This window comes from Mesoplodon mirus (assembly GCF_964341445.2).
Source record: "Mesoplodon mirus genome assembly, chromosome: 3".
Taxonomy (NCBI): domain Eukaryota; kingdom Metazoa; phylum Chordata; class Mammalia; order Artiodactyla; family Ziphiidae; genus Mesoplodon; species Mesoplodon mirus.
In genome coordinates this window covers 62217725-62235776 of record NC_138978.1, presented here as the reverse complement: position 1 = coordinate 62235776, position 18052 = coordinate 62217725, and the positions used below count along the sequence as shown (strand labels likewise).

The 18052-nt window shown below is 42.5% G+C and overlaps 1 protein-coding gene across 4 annotated transcripts in view; it reads left to right on the top strand.

Annotated features, from left to right (window-relative positions):
- Nucleotides 1-17202, top strand: part of WLS (Wnt ligand secretion mediator) — a 106157-nt gene extending 88955 nt beyond the window's left edge. For 3 of the 4 annotated variants that reach the window (XM_082612404.1, XM_082612406.1, XM_082612407.1), the window contains exons 11-13: nt 269-422; nt 15813-15977; nt 16260-17202. In XM_082612404.1, the coding sequence (XP_082468530.1) occupies nt 269-422; nt 15813-15964 (306 nt within the window). In that variant the 3' untranslated portion in view covers nt 15965-15977; nt 16260-17202. The remainder of the gene's footprint in view (nt 1-268; nt 423-15812; nt 15978-16259) is intronic. The other variant, XM_082612405.1, reaches the window with a different exon arrangement.
- The last annotated feature ends 850 nt before the right edge of the window (nt 17203-18052 follow it).

Sequence of the window (18052 nt, the reverse complement as noted above, 5' to 3'; positions counted from 1 at the left end):
TAATGCTGTGCTGCTGTTTTAGGAAGAGACACTACCCAGGTGATGCTGATGTGCAGCCAAGATGAGAACCACTGACTTTGTGCCTGACACATAGTAAACCCTCAATTAACATTAATTCATACCAGTATGATTCAGATTAAAAGATGGAATCTTACATGGCCCTTTACTTTCACATATATGGAAGAGACTTGGTGTTTGTGTTAGTTGGTTCCTATGTTGGAGTTGTTTCTTCTTGGTTCCAATTGAATGTCACTCCTTTATCCTGTAGGTGACTGAAGGCCATTGGAAGTGGGGCGGCGTCACGGTCCAAGTGAACAGTGCCTTTTTTACAGGCATCTATGGCATGTGGAACCTGTATGTCTTTGCTTTGATGTTCTTGTATGCACCATCGCATAAGAACTATGGGGAAGACCAGTCCAATGGTGAGTTCCAGCCTCTTTGGCATAGCTTTAATCAGGATAAGTAGGCTTCTGTCTCTACAAGACTTAGATAGCAAAGGCTCTGGGTTCCCCAGTCGAATGTTCCCTCCAAGTGTGAATGAACACCTCCAGGGACTCTGGGGCCATAAGATAAAGCACCAGCATAGGGCAGGTATTTCTATTAAGTCCTCATTTTAAAAAAATCTTTACAATACATTGGGAATATTGCATTCTAGTCTACAATATCTCCCAGTCTTAGTACAAAAATTAAATTTACTTTCCTCAATTTTTTGAACAAAATTGACTGTTGGAAAGTGTGCTACATTTATTCTTCTAGTTTGAGAACCACAATCTGAGATATCAGGTGGATGGGGACTGGGCCCTGAGTGGAAGTGGAGCTAGCTTCGTTTTTCCCCTGCTCATTTTCCTGCAAGCCTGTTGACACATCCAAACCAGTAGCTATTCTCCTGTCCCCATAGCCTTCCTCCCCTTAAGTGCTAGTATGTGCTGTCTTTGGTGCTGCTGCAAGGAGCCTTGGAGAACTTAGTCAGTCTAGTCATTTTATAGATGAGGAAACTGAGACCCAGAGAAGGGAGAGGCTTGCCTGGGGTTTCTCTACCAGCCATGGCAGAGGGAAATGAACATTACTGCCTGGGCCAGTGCTGTTAACATGGAAGAGGTGACCTGGTAAACAACACATCTGAGAGCTCCTTGTTCTTTGCATACTTAGGCCTACATTCTTTGGCTCCACCCTTATTCTTTCTTCCCTTTTTCATGCCTGCTTTACCCTGGCCATGTGCCTCCTATTCCCCAAACAAAAGATGCTTTTTGTCAAATCAGAGCCAGTGCCCTTCACTCTGCCCTGAAGCAGAGATCGGGGCTTTAAGGTCTGCATGTCTGCGTGGCACCAAGGGTTGGCCTTGCTCATAGGAAGTGCTCAGCAAGTGTCTGCTGAGTCGATGGATTCATATCCCCCCTCCATCTGGGCCTGATAAAACCCTACTCGTCTTTTGGGTCCATTCAAAATGTTTTCTCCTCCTTCAGACCCATTCCTGATCACCCCAGCTGGAGTCTGGCAAATTATATTCAATAGAATATTGTTGCCATGGGATGTTGGTAGGCTTTAGTAGTCAAATGAGTTTGAGAATCACTGGGTTTTTAATCAGCATTAATATGATTTTACTGCAAGAATGCCTTTAGCACATTAATTTGTACTGTGTCTTCTAAAATGGGTGGGGGTAACAGCACTTCCAAATTATTATTTTTAAAATTTATTTATTTATTTATTTGGCTGCGCTGGGTCTTAATTGCGGCACACGGATCTGTAGTTGTGGTATACGGGATCTTTAGTTGTGGCATGTGGGCTCCTAGTTGTGGCATGCAGGATCTAGTTCCCTGACCAGGGACCAAACCCGGGCCCCCTTCATTGGGAGCACAGAGTCTTAACCACTGGAACCCTTTTTCCAGGCATGGTATCTTTTGGAACTAGTGTTCTGAAGAGCAGGCCTGGGGGAACATTACTACACTTTTCACATGACACTCACTGTGTAGGTGTAGTAGATGAGTTTGCCTGTGCCTTCTCTCTCCTGCTGGAACACTTAACTCCTTAAGGGCCAGGATCGGTTCTTAAGGGTGCTTTGAAAATGTTGAGTGCATTAATGCTTTAGAAATAAGAGTTCTAGATTAGCTTTCTTATTTCACAGATGGGCCAGTGATCTTGAGATAGGTCATCTTGAGATGACATGAGGGATGGAGCAGGGAGAGGAGGGCATAGGGTCGTGGAATGGTCTCAGCCACCATCTGTCCCCAGTATTACACCTGCCTCTTCTGTACAAAAGCATCCTAGACACCAGGCCTCTCTTCCTTTCTAATCCATGACTTCCTGTCACACTATCAAGTCCATCTCTGACTATGGATCCTGGGCAAGAATAAAGACCTTTGGCTCACCTATCCACCTGCCCAACTCTTGGTTTGATTGACTTCCCTTCTGCAAAGTTTGTGAGCCAGGTAGCCTTCAGCTTCCTTTCCACTGCTAGCACTCTGTGTTTTACTATATGCATGGTAATGGGAGCATGTAGTCTCTTAGTGGCCCTCCATAATGCCAAAGGAAGGGATTCTGGGCTTGTGAACAAGAATCTTGATTTCATTTCATGGCCATCCTCTTGGACTTTGACAGAAACCATATGGACTTGTCCTTGACTTGAGAGTATTAAGCAGGAACCTAGTAGGTGGAGTTCTTGCCTTCCAGGGAAATACTACCTAAAGCAATGGCTGGACTTCCTGGGATGTTGGAATAATAATCCTAGCGGGTAACAGTTATTGAGTACTGACTGCGTGCTACAGCACTTTATGGACGTAAACTATTCTGGTTGTTTTTGCTGTGTGACTGGTGGCGAACTGCTTCCCTCTCTGTGCACCACTTCTCCCACCTGTACGTGATCTCTTAAAATCTTTTGGGACCGTAAAATTCTATGGTTCTCTTCGTTCCCGTTAGCAAGGAAGGGGCAGAAGATCACCTCCTTTCATTAAGTGTCAGCCCAGAGGGTGATTCCGTCACACGTAAGGGATTTCTAAACACTGGTGAGAATTCGCCCAAGCCTAGCACTTTCAGGCACATGGGAGGCCAGAGCTGTAGCCAGGTCTGCAGAGGCAGGATGACTGCCTGCCACCCTGTGGGGTCAGATGCTTGAGCTGCTAGCCAAGTGTTAGGCCGCTCCCATGAGGACGTCTTACTCAGCACAGCAGCCACCCTCCTAGGCTTCGAACCTTGCCATTGAGAATAGAACTTGGTTTGTTCCCCAACAGATTTGTTGTTGTTTTTGAAGTCTACACAACACACAGATCTGTAATTTCACAGAAAGCTCAAAAGCTATTCTCAACAGGAGGTCATACCCACTGAATCCCTTGCAAAGAGGTGTTTGGAAATGTCTATGGCTGTACTGGATTGTCATTTATGACCTGGACATGCCACTGGCATTTAGTGACCAGATTCTAGGGATGCTAAATGTCCTACAAGGAGCAAAACAGTCCCTTATAGTAAAGAGTTATCCTGCCCAAAATGCCAATAGGGCCCTTGTTGAAAAACATTCAAGCAATCTAGCAGGCAGGCTCTTTTGGGACCCTGTTCTGATCATAAACACAATTTTTAGTCACACGATTTAGCAGCCCTGCAGTGATATGACCCACTGTGACTTTGCAGAAGCCTGTAAGCCCCTAGCAGCTTGTTGTGCCCTTAACTTACCTGGCTGGTGCTGTGCCCTGTGCATTTGGAAAGGGCTCTTCCAAGTTGGGTTCTCCGATCATTTTCCTTCTCTGCTCTCTTCCCTTTTTATCTCTTCATCCGCTGCCAGATAACACAATGTATCGTAGGAATTATGGAGCGTTTGTCAAGATTTTGAAGCTCCTTGGAAAAAACTAATTTGGAATATTACATGGAAACCTAGAAAATGAACTCTCAGAGGGATACACTGTATTTTTTTAAATATATCTGTATTGGAGTATAACTGCTTCACAATACTGCGCTAGCCTCTGTTTCACAACAAAGTGAATCAGCCACGTGCATACATACATCCCCATATCCCCTCTGTCTTGAGACTCCCTCCCACCCTCCCTATCCCACCCCTCTAGGTCATCACAAAGCACAAAGCTGCTCTCCCTGTGCTATGCTGCTGCTTCCCACTAGCTAACTATTTTACATTTGGTAGTGTATATATGTCCATGCTACTCTCACTTCGCCAAGGCTGCCCCCTGCCCTCCGTGTCCTCAAGTCCATTCTCTATGTCGACGTCTTTGTTACTGCCCTGCCACTAGGTTCATCAGTACCATTTTTTTGTTGTTGTTTTTTTTAGATTCCATATAGATGCGTTAGCATATGGTATTTGTTTTTCTCTTTCTGACTTACTTCACTCTGTATGACAGACTCTAGGTCCATCTACCTCACTACAAATAATTCAGTTTCGTTCCTTTTTATGGCTGAGCAATATTCCGTTGTATATATGTGTCACATCTTCTTTATCCATTTATCTGTCGATGGACATTTAGGTTGCTTCCATGTCCTAGCTATTGTAAATAGTGCTGCAATGAACACTGTGGTACGTCTCTCTTTGAAATATGGTTTTCTCAGGGTATATGCCCAGTAGTGGGATTGCTGGATCATATGGTAGTTCTACTTTAAGTTTTTTTAAGGAACCTCCATACTGTTCTCTGTAATGGCTGTGTATCAATTTACATTTCCACCAACAGTGCAGGAGGGTTCCCTTTACACCACACCCTCTCCAGCATTTACTGTTTCTAGATTTTTTGATGATGGCCATTATGACCGGTGTGAGGTGGTAACTCATTGTAGTTTGGATTTGCATTTCTCTAATAATTAGTGGTGTTGAGCATCTTTTTATTTGCCTCTTGGCCATCTGTATGTCCTCTTTGGTGAAATGTCTATTTAGGTCTTCCGTGCATTTTTAAATTGGATTGTTTGTTTTTTTGATATTGAGCTCCATGAGCTGTTTGTATGTTTTGGAGACTGATCCTTCGTCCATTGTTTCATTTGCAAATATTTTCTCCCATTCTGAGGGTTGGCTTTTCATTTTGTTTATGGTTTCCTTTGCTGTACAAAAGCTTTTACGTTTAATTAGTTTCCGTTTGTTTATTTTTGTTTTTATTTTCATTACTCTAGGAGGTGGGTGAAAAAAGATCTTGCTGTGGTTTATGTCAAAGAGTGTTTTTCCTATGTTTTCCTCTAAGAGTTTTATAGTGTCTGGTCTTACATTTAGGTCTTTAATCCATTTGGAGTTTATTTTTGTGTATGGTGTTAGGGAGTGTTCTAATTTCATTCTTTTAAATGTAGCTGTCCAGTTTTCCCAGCACCACTTATTGAAGAGGCTGCCTTTTCTCCACTGTATGTTCTTGCCTCCCTTGTTATAAATTAGGTGGCCATATGTGCGTGGGTTTATCTCTAGATTTTCTATCCTGTACCATTGATCTATATTTCTGTTTTTATGCCAGTACCATACTGTCTTGATTACTGTAGCTTTGTAGTATAGTTTGAAGTCAGGGAGCCTGATTCCTCCAGCTCCATTTTTCTTTCTCAAGATTGCTTTGGCTATTCGGGGTCTTTTGTGTTTCCATGCAAACTGTCAAATTTTCTCTAATTCTCTGAAGAATGCCATTGGTAATTTGATAGGGATTGCATTGAATCTGAAGATTGCTTTGGATAGTAGAGTCATTTTGACAATATTGATTCTTCCAATCCAAGAACATGGTGTATTCCTCCATCTGTTTATGTCATCTTTGATTGCTTTCATCAGTGTTTTATAGTCTTCTGAGTACAAGTCTTTCGCCTCCTTAGGCAGGTTTATTCCTAGGTATTTTATTCTTTTTGTTGCGATGGTAAATGGGATTGTTTCCTTAATTTCTCTTTCTGATTTTTTTGTTGTTAGTGTATAGGAATACCAGAGATTTCTGTGCATTAATTTTGTATCCTGCAACCTTACCAAATTCATTGATTAGTTCTAGTAGTTTTCTGGTGGCATCTTTAGGATTTTCTATATATAGTATCATGTCATCTGCAAACAGTGACAGTTTTATTTCTTCTTTTCCCATTTGTATTCCTTTTATTTCTTTTTCTTCTCTGTTTGCTGTGGCTAGGTCTTCCAAAACTGTGTTGAATAAGAGTGGTGAGAGTGGACATCCTTGTCTTGTTCTGGATCTTAAGAGAAATGCTTTCAGTGTTTCACCACTGAGTATGATGTTTGCTGTGGGTTTGTAATATGTGGCCTTTATTATGTTGAGGTAGGTTCCCTCTGTGCCCATTTTCTGGAGAGTTTTTATCATAAATGGGTGTTGAATTTTGTCAAAAGCTTTTTCTGCATCTATTGAGATGATCATATGGTTTTTATTCTTCAATTTGTTAATATGGTGTATCACATCGATTGATTTGCATATATTGAAGAATCCTTGCATCCCTGGGATAAATCCTATTGATCATGGTGTATGACCCTTTTAATGTGTTGTTGGCTTCTGTTTGCTAGTATTTTGTTCAGGATTTTTGCGTCTATGTTCATCAGTGATATTGGACTATAATTTTCTTTTTTTGTAATATCTTTTTCTGGTTTTGGTATCAGGGTGATGGTCACTTTGTAGAATGAATTTGGGAGTGTTCCTCCCCCTGTACTTTTTGGAAGAGTTTGAGAAGAATCAGTTTTAGCTCTTCTCTAAATGTTTGATAGAATTCGCCTGTGAAGCCATCTGGTCCTGGACTTTTGTTTGTTGGAAGAGTTTTAATTACAGTTTCAATTTCATTACTTGTGATAGGTCTGTTTATATTTTCTAATTCTTCCTGGTTCAGTCTTGGAAAATTGTACCTTTCCAAGAATTTGTCCATTTCTTCGTGGTTGTCCATTTTATTGGCATATAGTTTGTAGTAGTGTCTTATAATTCTTTGTACTTCTGTGGTGTCAGTTGTGATTTCTCCTTTTTCATTTCTAATTTTATTGATTTGCGTCCTCTCCCCTTTTTTCTTGATGAGTCTGGCTAAGGTTTTATCAATTTTGTTTATCTTCTCAAAGAACCAGCTTTTAGTTTTATTGATGTTTGCTATCATTTCCTTCATTTCTTTTTCATTTATTTCTGATCTGATCTTTATGATTTCTTTCCTTCTGCTAACTTTGAGGTATTTTTGTTCTTCTTTCTCTAATTGCTTTAGGTCTAGGGTTAGATTGTTTATTTGAGATTTTTCTTGTTTCTTGAGGTGAGATTGAATTGCTATAAACTTCCCTCTTAGAACTGCTTTTGTGTTCCATAGGTTTTGGGTCATCATATTTTTGTTGTCATTTGTTTCTGTGTATTTTTTTTATTTCTTCTTTGATTTCCTCAGTGATCTCTTGGTTATTTAGTAGCTCACTGTTTAGCCTCCATGTATTTGTGGTTTTTACAGTTTTTTTCCTGTAATTGATTTCCAGTCTCATAACGTTGTGGTCAGAAAAGTTGCTTGATAATTTCAATTTTCTTAAATTTACCGAGGCTTGATTTGTGACCCAAGAGGTGATCTATCCTGGAGAATGTTCTGTGTCTACTTGAGAAGTGTATTCTGCAACTTTAGGGTGGAATGTTCTATAAATATCAATTAAATCTATCTGGTCTATTGTGTCATCTAAAGCTTGTGTTTCCTTATTTTCTGTTTGGATGATCTGTCCATTGGTTTAAGTGGGGTGTTAAAGTCCCCTACTATTATTGTGTTACTGTCGATTTCCCCTTTCATGGTTGTTAGCATTGGCCTTATGTCTTGAGGTGGATTTATGCACCCTATGTTAGGTGCCAAAACATTTATAATTGTTATATCTTCTCTTGGATTGATCCCTTGATCATTATGTAGTGTCCTTCCTTATCTCTTGTAACAGTCTTTATTTTAAAGTCTATTTTATCTGATATGCATATTGCTACTCCAGCTTTCTTGTGATTTCCATTTGCATGGAATATCTTTTTCCATCCCTTCACTTTCAGTCTGTATGTGTCCGTAGGTCTGAAGTGGGTCTCTTGTAGACAGGCATATATATGGGTCTTGTTTTTGTATCCATTTAGCCAGTCTATGTCTTTTGGTTGGGACATTTAATCCATTTATGTTCAAGGTTATTATCGATATGTATGTTCCTATTACCATTTTCTTAATTGTTTTGGGTTTGTTTTTGTGGGTCTTTTTCTTCTCTTGTGTTTCCTGCCTAGAGAAGTTTCTTTAGCATTTGTTGTAAAGCTGGTTTGGTGGTGCTGAATTCTCTTAGCTTTGGCTTGTCTGAAAAGCTTTTGATTTCCCCATTGAATCTGAATGAGATCCTTGCTGGGTAGAGTAATCTTGGTTGTAGGTTTTTCTCTTTCATCCCTTAAAGTATATCCTGCCACTCCCTTATGGCCTGCAGAGTTTCTGCTGAAAAGTCAGCTGATAACCTTATGGGATTTCCTTTGTATGTTATTTTTTGTTTTTCTGTTGCTGCTTTTAATATTTTTTCTTTGAATTTAATTTTTGTTAGTTTGATAAATATGTGGTTTGATGTGTTTCTCTTGGGGTTTATCCTGGATGGGACTCTCTGTGCTTCTTGGACTTGGGTGACTGTTTCCTTTCCCATGTTAGGGAAGTTTTCCATGGGGCCTAAGCAGGGGTGGGGCTTGGGCAGTGGGCGAGCCCTATGCTTAGGACCCACAGGACTGGAAAAGGCCCTGGGGGTGTTGAGGGTGGGGCTTAGGCTAAGTGGAACAGAAGGGGCCCAGGCGTGCCTCCCGCCTCTCGTCTCAGAGCACTGGGGACCTCACCTGGGAGCTCAGTAGGTTTCCTGGGCTCGAGTGGGTGGGGCCAACGCCCTCTGTTCCTCTCCCGCTCCTCTGGTCCTGGAGGCCCCCTCCTGCCCGCCTCTCCTGATCTCCTCCCCGCCTCTCCTGATCTCCTCCCCATCTCCCTCCTATGACCCCAGGACCCATGCAGCCTGGAGTGGGCCTCTGAGGGCATAGGACCTGGCCTGAGAGTCAGGCAGACTTCTCTGGACGATTGGGCAGGGGATGCACTGGGTGTGCTCCCCCTGATCCAAGCCTCCAAGGGTGAACCCCTTCCCCCTCTCAGCCACCCCTCAAGGGCACCGGTCCTGTCTGGCCTCCACTTCTCCTACCTCCTCAGTCCCCCCGTGTCCTACCAGTTCGCTCGGGGGTTTGTCCTGTCACCTTGGGCTTTGAGGTACCCCACCAGCATCCTGCTGGTGCCCACGTTGTGGGGAGATGCGAATTCCTCATCTTCCCATACTGCCCTACACTGTATTTTTAAATTCTCCGGCTCTCTGGATGGCATTCCTCCTCCTTCCTCAGCTTTCCCATGCTCCTTATCCTTTCTTGTGGAAAGTTTTATTTTTAAATGGCTTGGACTCCCTCCCCACTCTAGCTTTTAAGGTCCAGAGCCAAGAATTTGGATCTCTTGCTATGGAGAATGAATCCTAGGTATGTGGCTCTTCTTGCCTTCGTGAGATGGATCCTGAGTGGAGCTCTGGAGAAAGCTCATTTCCAGGAACTTGGCAAGCAGTTTCTGATACGGCAGAGGCCAGAGGGGCTAAGGAAAGAGAAAGAACCATTGAGAAGTGTTGTTTTGTTTGGGAGATGGAGAGAGATGCCGAGAAGTGTGTGTGTGTGTGTGTGTGTGTGTGTGTGTGTGTGTGTGTGTGTGTGTGTGTGTGTGTGTGTGTGTGTGTGTGTGTGTGTGTGTGTGTGTGTGTGTGTGTGTAGTGGATAGGAAGGAAATGAAAGCAGAGAGCACAGACTTTTGCTTCTCCCTTTTGGTCAAGGAATGGACAGAGAGAAACAAAGCGGGCAGCAGGTTTGAGAAAGTGTCAGTTTCCAAAGAACATTTTCTCTCACATAATTCTGTTTATTGTGTGGCTCGGAAAATGAGCCTTAAAAATGAAGCAGTGAGTGCCTCAGTGCTTCGCATTGTGCTGGATTTGAGAGGATGAGTGACAAAGACACATGCTTGCTGTCACAGAGCTAGCAGTCTGATCTAGGAGACAAGACTTCCTACTCTGCCTCCTGAAACATGGAACGTGGCAGGACAACTCCAGCCAGGGTGTCCAAGCCAGAATGTTTTCATGTTGTCAGCGGCTCATTGGTGCCACAGGGGTGCAGTGCTCCAGGTTCCTAACTGTCGGTTGATCCACCATAGCTGGCTGCAGTGTTGGTATAAACACATTCAAATCAGTCTATATATATATGGTCATAAAATTAATTTACATCCATGTTTACTAAACGATTACCCTTAGTTTTATAAACCATAGAGATCCCAATTCTCAGATTCTTATATGAGAAGAACAGGAATGTTTTTGAATGCTTGTAATCTGTATTTTGATTGAGGATCATACGGTGGATTTTGAAAGGCTTTATTTAGACTATGTGTGTACTTAATATACCTTAATTAATAAAACTGAAGAGTTTTTAATGTGTTAAAAATATATATAATGAGACTATCAATGTATACATATGTATCTGTTTACATATAATCATCTTATGTATATATGTGTATACATATATATAGATATACATATACTTTTTTTCCTTTAATTTAGCAAAGATACTTTAGACCTTCTCTTTCAAGGACCATTCACATTTTCTGCCGTGCTCCTGATGCCTTTACATTAAAGCTTTTCCTTTTACCTGTTTCCATAATCAGTCTGCGAATCATTCTGGATGTCTTCCCAGGCAGAAACGAACTGCAACACAGGCTGATGTTAACCCTTATCCCGGAGCAAAGGCTTCATCTCTCAGGGGTACACCATTGATGCCCTGCACACAGGTCACACTGTCCAGATCCCCTCAGTCACCAGTTCATGTAGGGAAAAAAAGTTGGAGTTGCTTATGAAGTCAGTTCTTGATACTAGCTTTCATTTTTGTGTTATTTCATTTATAAAATTCTTTTCAGAAGGTTTTAGAAAAAAAAGTGAGAAATGGAATTCCTGACTGGATGACTATGACAGAGGGAACAGGAGATACTCTAAGTGCCAACAGGTTCCTTTCTATTTCTATTCCCACTAAATGTCTTCTGTCTGACACATTCTTTCTGCTGGAAGCCACAGCAGCAACCCCAGGCCCTGTGTCTTAGTAGCTACCGTTCAGTGTCAGTTTTGCTTCTGGAGGCTTCTGAGGTCTCCTGCTGCTTGTTTCACAGGAAAGGTGGCTTTGGCTTTTGTTGCCTCAGTAAATGTTTGGTTTGAGTCATGAGGCTTTGACAGTGGCCGCCTTTTGTTGCGATCTTTCCCCTGCTTGTGTGTTAAGTGACACGCACCTACCCATGGCCAGGCTGGCTTCCCCTTGATGTCTGTGAGCAGCGATGGAATCGGTCTTCCCTCTAGGACTGGGCTTAGATTCTGAAGTGGGTCTTGATAGCCTGTCTTCACATGGTCTTTCCTGTGTGCATGTCTGTATCCTCATCTCTTTTTTTTCTCAGAAGGAGAAATTATGGTTATATTGGATTAGGGCTCACCCTAATGACTTAATTTTAACTTAATCACCTCTTTAAAGACCCTGTATCCAAATACAGTCACATTCTGAGGTACTGGGAATGAGGACTTCAACAAATGGATTGGTGGGGAGGTACAATTCAAGCTACGATGCTAAGATTTCTTGCAAAATGTCTAGGATTTATTGCTCCCCTCCTTAGAGGTGCCTGGCACTGAGTGTCTGGAGGCACCATGGAGGTAGATGGAAAATGGCTCACTTCAAGCCTGGTATAAACCAACTTGATCGTTGAAAGGGACTGAGAGATCCCTGAACCTTTCCTACCAAGGCCACTCTGCCTTATCCCCCAGAAGGGATCACAAAGGCTGAGTCATCCCAAAAGCACTTTTTTTTTTTTTTTTTTTTTTTTTTGCGGTACGCGGGCCTCTCACTGTTGTGGCCTCTCCTCTTGTGGAGCACAGGCTCCAGACGCACAGGCTCAGCGGCCATGGGTCACGGGCCTAGCCGCTCTGCGGCATGTGGGATCTTCCCGGACTGGGGCCCGAACCCGTGTCCCCTGCATTGGCAGGCGGACTCTCAACCACTGCGTCACCAGGGAAGCCCAGCACACCTGTTTTCTAGCTGAGTGTTTGTCCCTAAACCCCAGTGGGGAATTCCAGTGCTGCGGTGCTGGGCTAGATAGAGCCGTGTAGAGCAGAGCAGGGAGGAGCTGGACCCGCCCAGGTGAGGAAGTATTGGTGGGTGTTTTTAATGATCACTTACTACATAGCAGATACTGTGCTGGTGATTTACATTCTTTAAAATTTTTTTTTTTTTAAAGATTTAGAAAACCCACCATCCAGTATTTTGTTAACACCCAAAATGTAGAAAGGATATAATTGTAAACAACAGTCCTTGGCGTGGAAATAATTTAGCTTTACAAACAATACATTCCTTGATTTTCTCATTTTGCCATTGAACCAGGGACATCATTACAGAGAGTTATCATTTGAGCTTAGCGTTGAAAGTGAAAATGGGAAGAGGTTTGTTGTGGGTCTGGAAAAAATTCCACATAAAAGTCAGGAGTGTTATAGAAAGAACATAAGCTTTGGAGGTAGACACAGATGGTTTGGAATCCTGGCTCCAATATATACTGTGTATGACCTCAAGAAATAAATACCAACTCATAGTATGAGAGTTTTCTGGCTTCCACATCTGGGTAATGAGGTACTGATTTGCCTTAGTGGTTGTGAGGACAGAATTAGGTAGCCCTTACTAATATTAGAAGAATGTGGATCTCTCCCAAATTCTGTGAAACAACCTTGGAATTAAATTAGAAGTTTCCCTTCTTTGACTAAAGTAGCCACATTTACACAAATAATTGTCGTTAAAATGCTGCCAGTCTTAGGAAGCTGTGCTCATCATTATATCATTAGAGTGCAGTTTATGTAGCTTTCTGCATCCCCAGTATGCATTCCAGCAGTTAAAATCAAGCAGCAGCTGCATATCTGTGGATGTCATACCATAGATGTGGATCTATTGATAGTCCTCTGAGATTAAATCCCATGGCAGAGATTGGTCTCATTTCACAATGGTTAGAAACAAGGCTTCATCTTTTTTCTTTTTTTCTTTTTTTTGCGGTATGTGGGCCTCTCACTGCTGTGGCCTCTCCCGCTGCGGAGCACAGGGTCCGGACGCGCAGGCTCAGCGGCCATGGCTCACAGGCCCAGCTGCTCCGTGGCATGTGGGATCTTCCCGGACCGGGGCACGAACCCATGTCCCCTGCATCGGCAGGCAGACTCTCAACCACTATGCCACCAGGGAAGCCCAAGGCTTCATCTTATTGTTAATTAGCTGCGATGAACTGACATCATAACTAGGAAGAGAGACTTACTGCAAACTGAAGAATTCTTTTCCTTTCATAATTTATTCTTTTCCATTTATTCTGCCCCTACCCCCTAATAAGAAACATATCACATTTTCAGAAGGGTTTGTTTTGTTTTGTTTTGTTGTCTTGGAAGAGAAGAGACTTTGAACATGTTTGTGCAGTGAGCAGCAGAAGCTGAGAGAGGGAGGGTAGCAGGTGGAGTGAGACCTTGGCAGAAGAGGAAGTCTGTGGAGTTTGGAGACAAATGCCAGGATCCCTACTCCTGCTATGTCACTCTCATTTTCCCATCCATTCCCTAAGGGGAAAATGTTGGTCTTCAAGGTACAGTGAAACCACACATGAATCATGGATTTTCCTAGCCAGGGTCCCATTGATCCAGGTGCTCATTCCGGCTCTGCTGGGAGCAAGCCTGGTCACATTAGAGAAATTCATTGCCTATTTGAGCCTTGGTGTCTTCACATCTTATTAGGAAATACAGGGCGTGCTAAGCCCCTAAAAGTACATATGGTAAATACTCATAAATAATAGCTCTCCTTACTATCAGTGCCCTGATGTTGTGTGCTATAAACTTCCTTTCATCAGATGCAAATGCAAAATTAATATGCTGAACAGTTCATCCAAATTACTGTATGTATATGTCTATGACAGTAACGTATTGTATGTGGATTAGTACTTCACCGGCAGTCTCAATGGGTGTTGGAAACTTGAATATTTACACAGAGTCAGCATAACCTAAGGTTGAGGAGCCTCATTGCTCCGGTTTCAACCCCACATCACTATTTATCAACTTGGGTCTTGGGAAAGTTACTTGACCTCTCTATGCCTCAGTTTCTTCTTCAAAAGAATGGAAATGATGAAATAGTACCTCTCTCTAAGGGCTGGTAATGAGGATTAAATGCATAAACATTTGTAAAGTGTTTAGAATGGAGTCAGACATAGGACAAGCACTATAATATAGGTACCTGTTAAAATTAAAAAGCCCAAGTAATTTTGGCTGTTTTTTCACGTGATGTGATCTGTAATGGTCATACATATTTTCCAGGACCTGCTAATTGGAATCACATTTTAAGCTTAAATAATTGGTGCCTTCGGTTCAAAATCTGAGTAGAATTACAATCTAGTATCTATTTCTATGAAGTCTTTAGTGAAAGGGATTCCTTAGGTAAACACTTGGAGGTACTAATGAGTCTACTGGGGTGCTCAGGACTCTCTTTGAAATTTTGATGACTCTCAGACATGCAGATCATGAAATTGGCTTTGAAGTTTTGGTTGGCTCACCCAGATATGCAAATCTAGAACTAGCTTTGACCAAGAAATTTGAGGTTTAAGCCCGTTCTTGACTGAGGAGTGGACTAGAAGTTGCAGCAGCGAGAATGTAAGTTAGTGACCTGGGAAAACTTGCTCATTGTATAATTACTCGTGGCCCCAGGCAGCTCTGTGTAAAGCCTTTAAGCAGCCTTTCCACCCTACTGGTGCATGCCAAGGGCCGTAGCACTGGAGTCTGGGCTGATACCCCTTTGGTACCTGCTCTGCCCCCTGTCCTTGGATTGGACACTTGCTAGAACAGCCCCAAACTGCTATTAACAGTTTCTGCAACAGCTAATGACCCTGCTTCTGGGACTAAAGATTCTCCTGGGTAGAGGGCTACAATTCCAGCATTTCATAAGACTGATTTAGTTGCACAGCTGCTGAGGGTCTACAGTGAAAAATGAATATGCCGTGGCACACATGAAGGGCACCAGCCAAGCAGCCTGCAGGACCAGTGAGTTGGGTGACCCCTAGGGTCCTAAGGCCATCAGATTAATGGATGCCTAGCAATTCCTAAACTAGTGACAAGATATTAGTTGGGCCAGAGCTTTCTTCTAAGTAATAGTATGGAATCCCAATTGAAAACAGTGCTTGTGTGTTTAATTCCATGCTTTGAAGTAGGAAAGATTTCAATTCCAGAAACTATGAAATCATATGTGTACAATGTAAGTAAAAAAAAAATCCCAGACATAACCTTAACCTTTTGTTCTCCAGCACCCCTCTCTGCAAATATGCCTGTACATGTGCACCCCACATACAGTCTAACTGAGAACCATTTGGTCTTGGTGTTTTTCGTTTTCCCTTTGCCAACTATATATTCACTTGATGGTCTTACAGCAGGTAGCAGACTTTAAGGGTTTAACACAGAAACTTACTTTTCTCCTGCTAGTTGAGAAGAGGCCACATTATTCCATTTTAGCAGAGGAATACCTTTGTCCACTGGTGATGACTCCAGAACACTGGTGTTGTGTAGAATCCTGGGGGCAACAGAAAATTCAGAGCACATTTCTTATGTTTTTTTCCTGGAGGAGAAAACCCCTAATTATTCCTAAAGGCATTACACATAGTGCCCTGTCCAATCTGTTGGTAAATATAGGCAGGTCTTCTTTACCTTCACATGGCCGTAGCTGCTTTGTAAATTATTCACAGCGAATGTGTACGTGATTTTGGAGTCAGACCTACCTTCCTTGGCCTAGTTCCCGGCTCCATCGTGTGTCTGCTCCTCTTCCTGACCCCCCTCCCAGCTTCCTCACCTGTAAAGCTGGCAAGACCAGAGTTCCTGCCTCGGAGGGCTCTCGTGAGGATTAAATACGGCAAAAACTGCATGGTCGTGTCAATAGACGCAGAAGACGCATTTGACAAATTTCAACCATCACGTATAAAGCATCAAGAATAGCGTCAGGCACAAAGTAAGCTCTATTAAATGTTAATAATATTACGAATAATGTAGGCAGTAAGCTGACTCATCTATCCTTAAAATGTCTTCTCTGGGAGACGGAAATGCTAAGAAATTACTGGCAAGTCCAAGTGCAAAGGGTGGGAGTCAGCCCTAGTTTTAGGAGTCTGTGCCCTGGTTTTTTCTCTAAGCTCAGAATGTGAAAGAGCTCTGGCGTTGGGCGGTTGTTACTGAGACGAATCCCAGCTTTCTCCTTCCTCCTTGATCACATCTAATGCCAAAAACCCTGTTTCAGGCGATCTGGGTGTCCACAGTGGGGAAGAACTCCAGCTCACCACCACTATCACCCACGTGGACGGACCCACTGAGATCTACAAGTTGACCCGCAAGGAGGCCCAGGAGTAGGAGGCTGCAGCACCCGGCTGGGACTGTCCCCCACGCCCCAGCCCCTCTAACTAGAGTGGGGAGCGTGCCAGAGAGCTCCACGTGCAAATGAATGCTCTGTCTCTTAGCTGTGGTTTACTTGGACCAGCAGTGTGGATGTTTGTCAGCTTGCCTTCTGATGGTAACTCTTGGAGGAAGATTCCTGCAGCCACTAATGCATTGTGTATGATAACAAACCCTCTGGTATGACACATGTTCTGTGATCATTGTTAATTAGTGACATAGTAACAGCCGTAGCAGGTGGTTAGTCAACCTCGTGTGTTGGGGGTGCACTCCTTGGGGGATGGTTTGGGCCAGATGGGGTCTATATGGAGTGGAATATTTGATTCTTTTTTTTTCCAGTTTTAGATTCTAGGATAGAGTTTAACATTCTTTGCTGTCAAGATGGGCTGGTGTCATAGTCTTCTTGCCTCTTAGTCCATGACCACTTTTTTTTTCCCTATTTATATCACCAAGTAGCCTATCGAGTTAATATTTAAGTTGTCAATAGATATGTGCCCTTATTTTTTATGGCATAATATAAAATAACTGAATTTCACGAGAAGGTCTGTTACACCAGGGGCATTTCAGCTTTGAAACCAAATCTGTATATCCAGTACTAACCAGTCTGTTGGATGTGGGTTTTAAAAAATGTTTGCTAAACTACCCAAGTAGGATTTATGTATTAAATGGCCTCTGGGTCTGAAAAGCTTTTTTAACCTCTTGCTTAAAATGTGTTTTCTTTTGATAAGATGCTTCAAACAGCCTCCGAAAGTGTAGATCCAATCATTTAAATAAACCTGTATGTATATGCATATATGTATATGCACACCTCGTCCTCATGCTCAGCCAGAATATGTGCATGCAGATTCTTTTCCGTGTTGCGTCTATGGGGTAGGGGGAAACAGCTCTATGAAAAATTAAAATATTTTGCCATCAAATCAAAGTGTTTGGGGGTGCTATATATTTCTGGAAATAGGGTAACATTTTCTGCACTGGATGGTTAACCTACCTAGGCTGGCATGTGTGACAGAAAGGGTGAGGGGAAAATGTACATGATTTAGAAGTAAATTATGACCTTCCTACCTATGCCCACTTCCCCAAATAGCCTGTTTCATTGTACTTTAACTCTGCCATTGGAGAGACAACATGGTACAGCAGAGAGAAAGAATACTGGATCTGAGATTAGAAGGCAGAGTTTCCTAGCAGAGGCCCAACATTTATTACATAGCATGACCTTGTTGAAGCCACCTGACCTGGCTGTTCCCTCACCTACAAACTGGCATTCATAAACTTTAACTGCTTCATGGGGTGGCAGTGCAAATTAAGTCAGTTAATGTGTATGGAAATGCATTTTAAACTCTGAAGCTGTGTAACTATGTTCTTTCTGGATTTTAAAGACAACTTCATGAGTGTCCTGTTTTTCAGACATTGATGCCTGGAGGTTTGGAGCGCAATCCATTTAATTCACTTACTTGGCAGTCCTTCTCCATCCTTTCTTTTCCCTGATTTTGGCTAAAACCATGGTAAATAGTGATGGGAGGAAATACTTTGGCTTTGGCTTTCCTCTCAGGCCTTTTCCTGTCCTGGTAAACATTTGATGGTGTTTAATCCAATGCACTCAACATCCACTTCTGATCGACTACTGTGATGCCAGGAATTAGA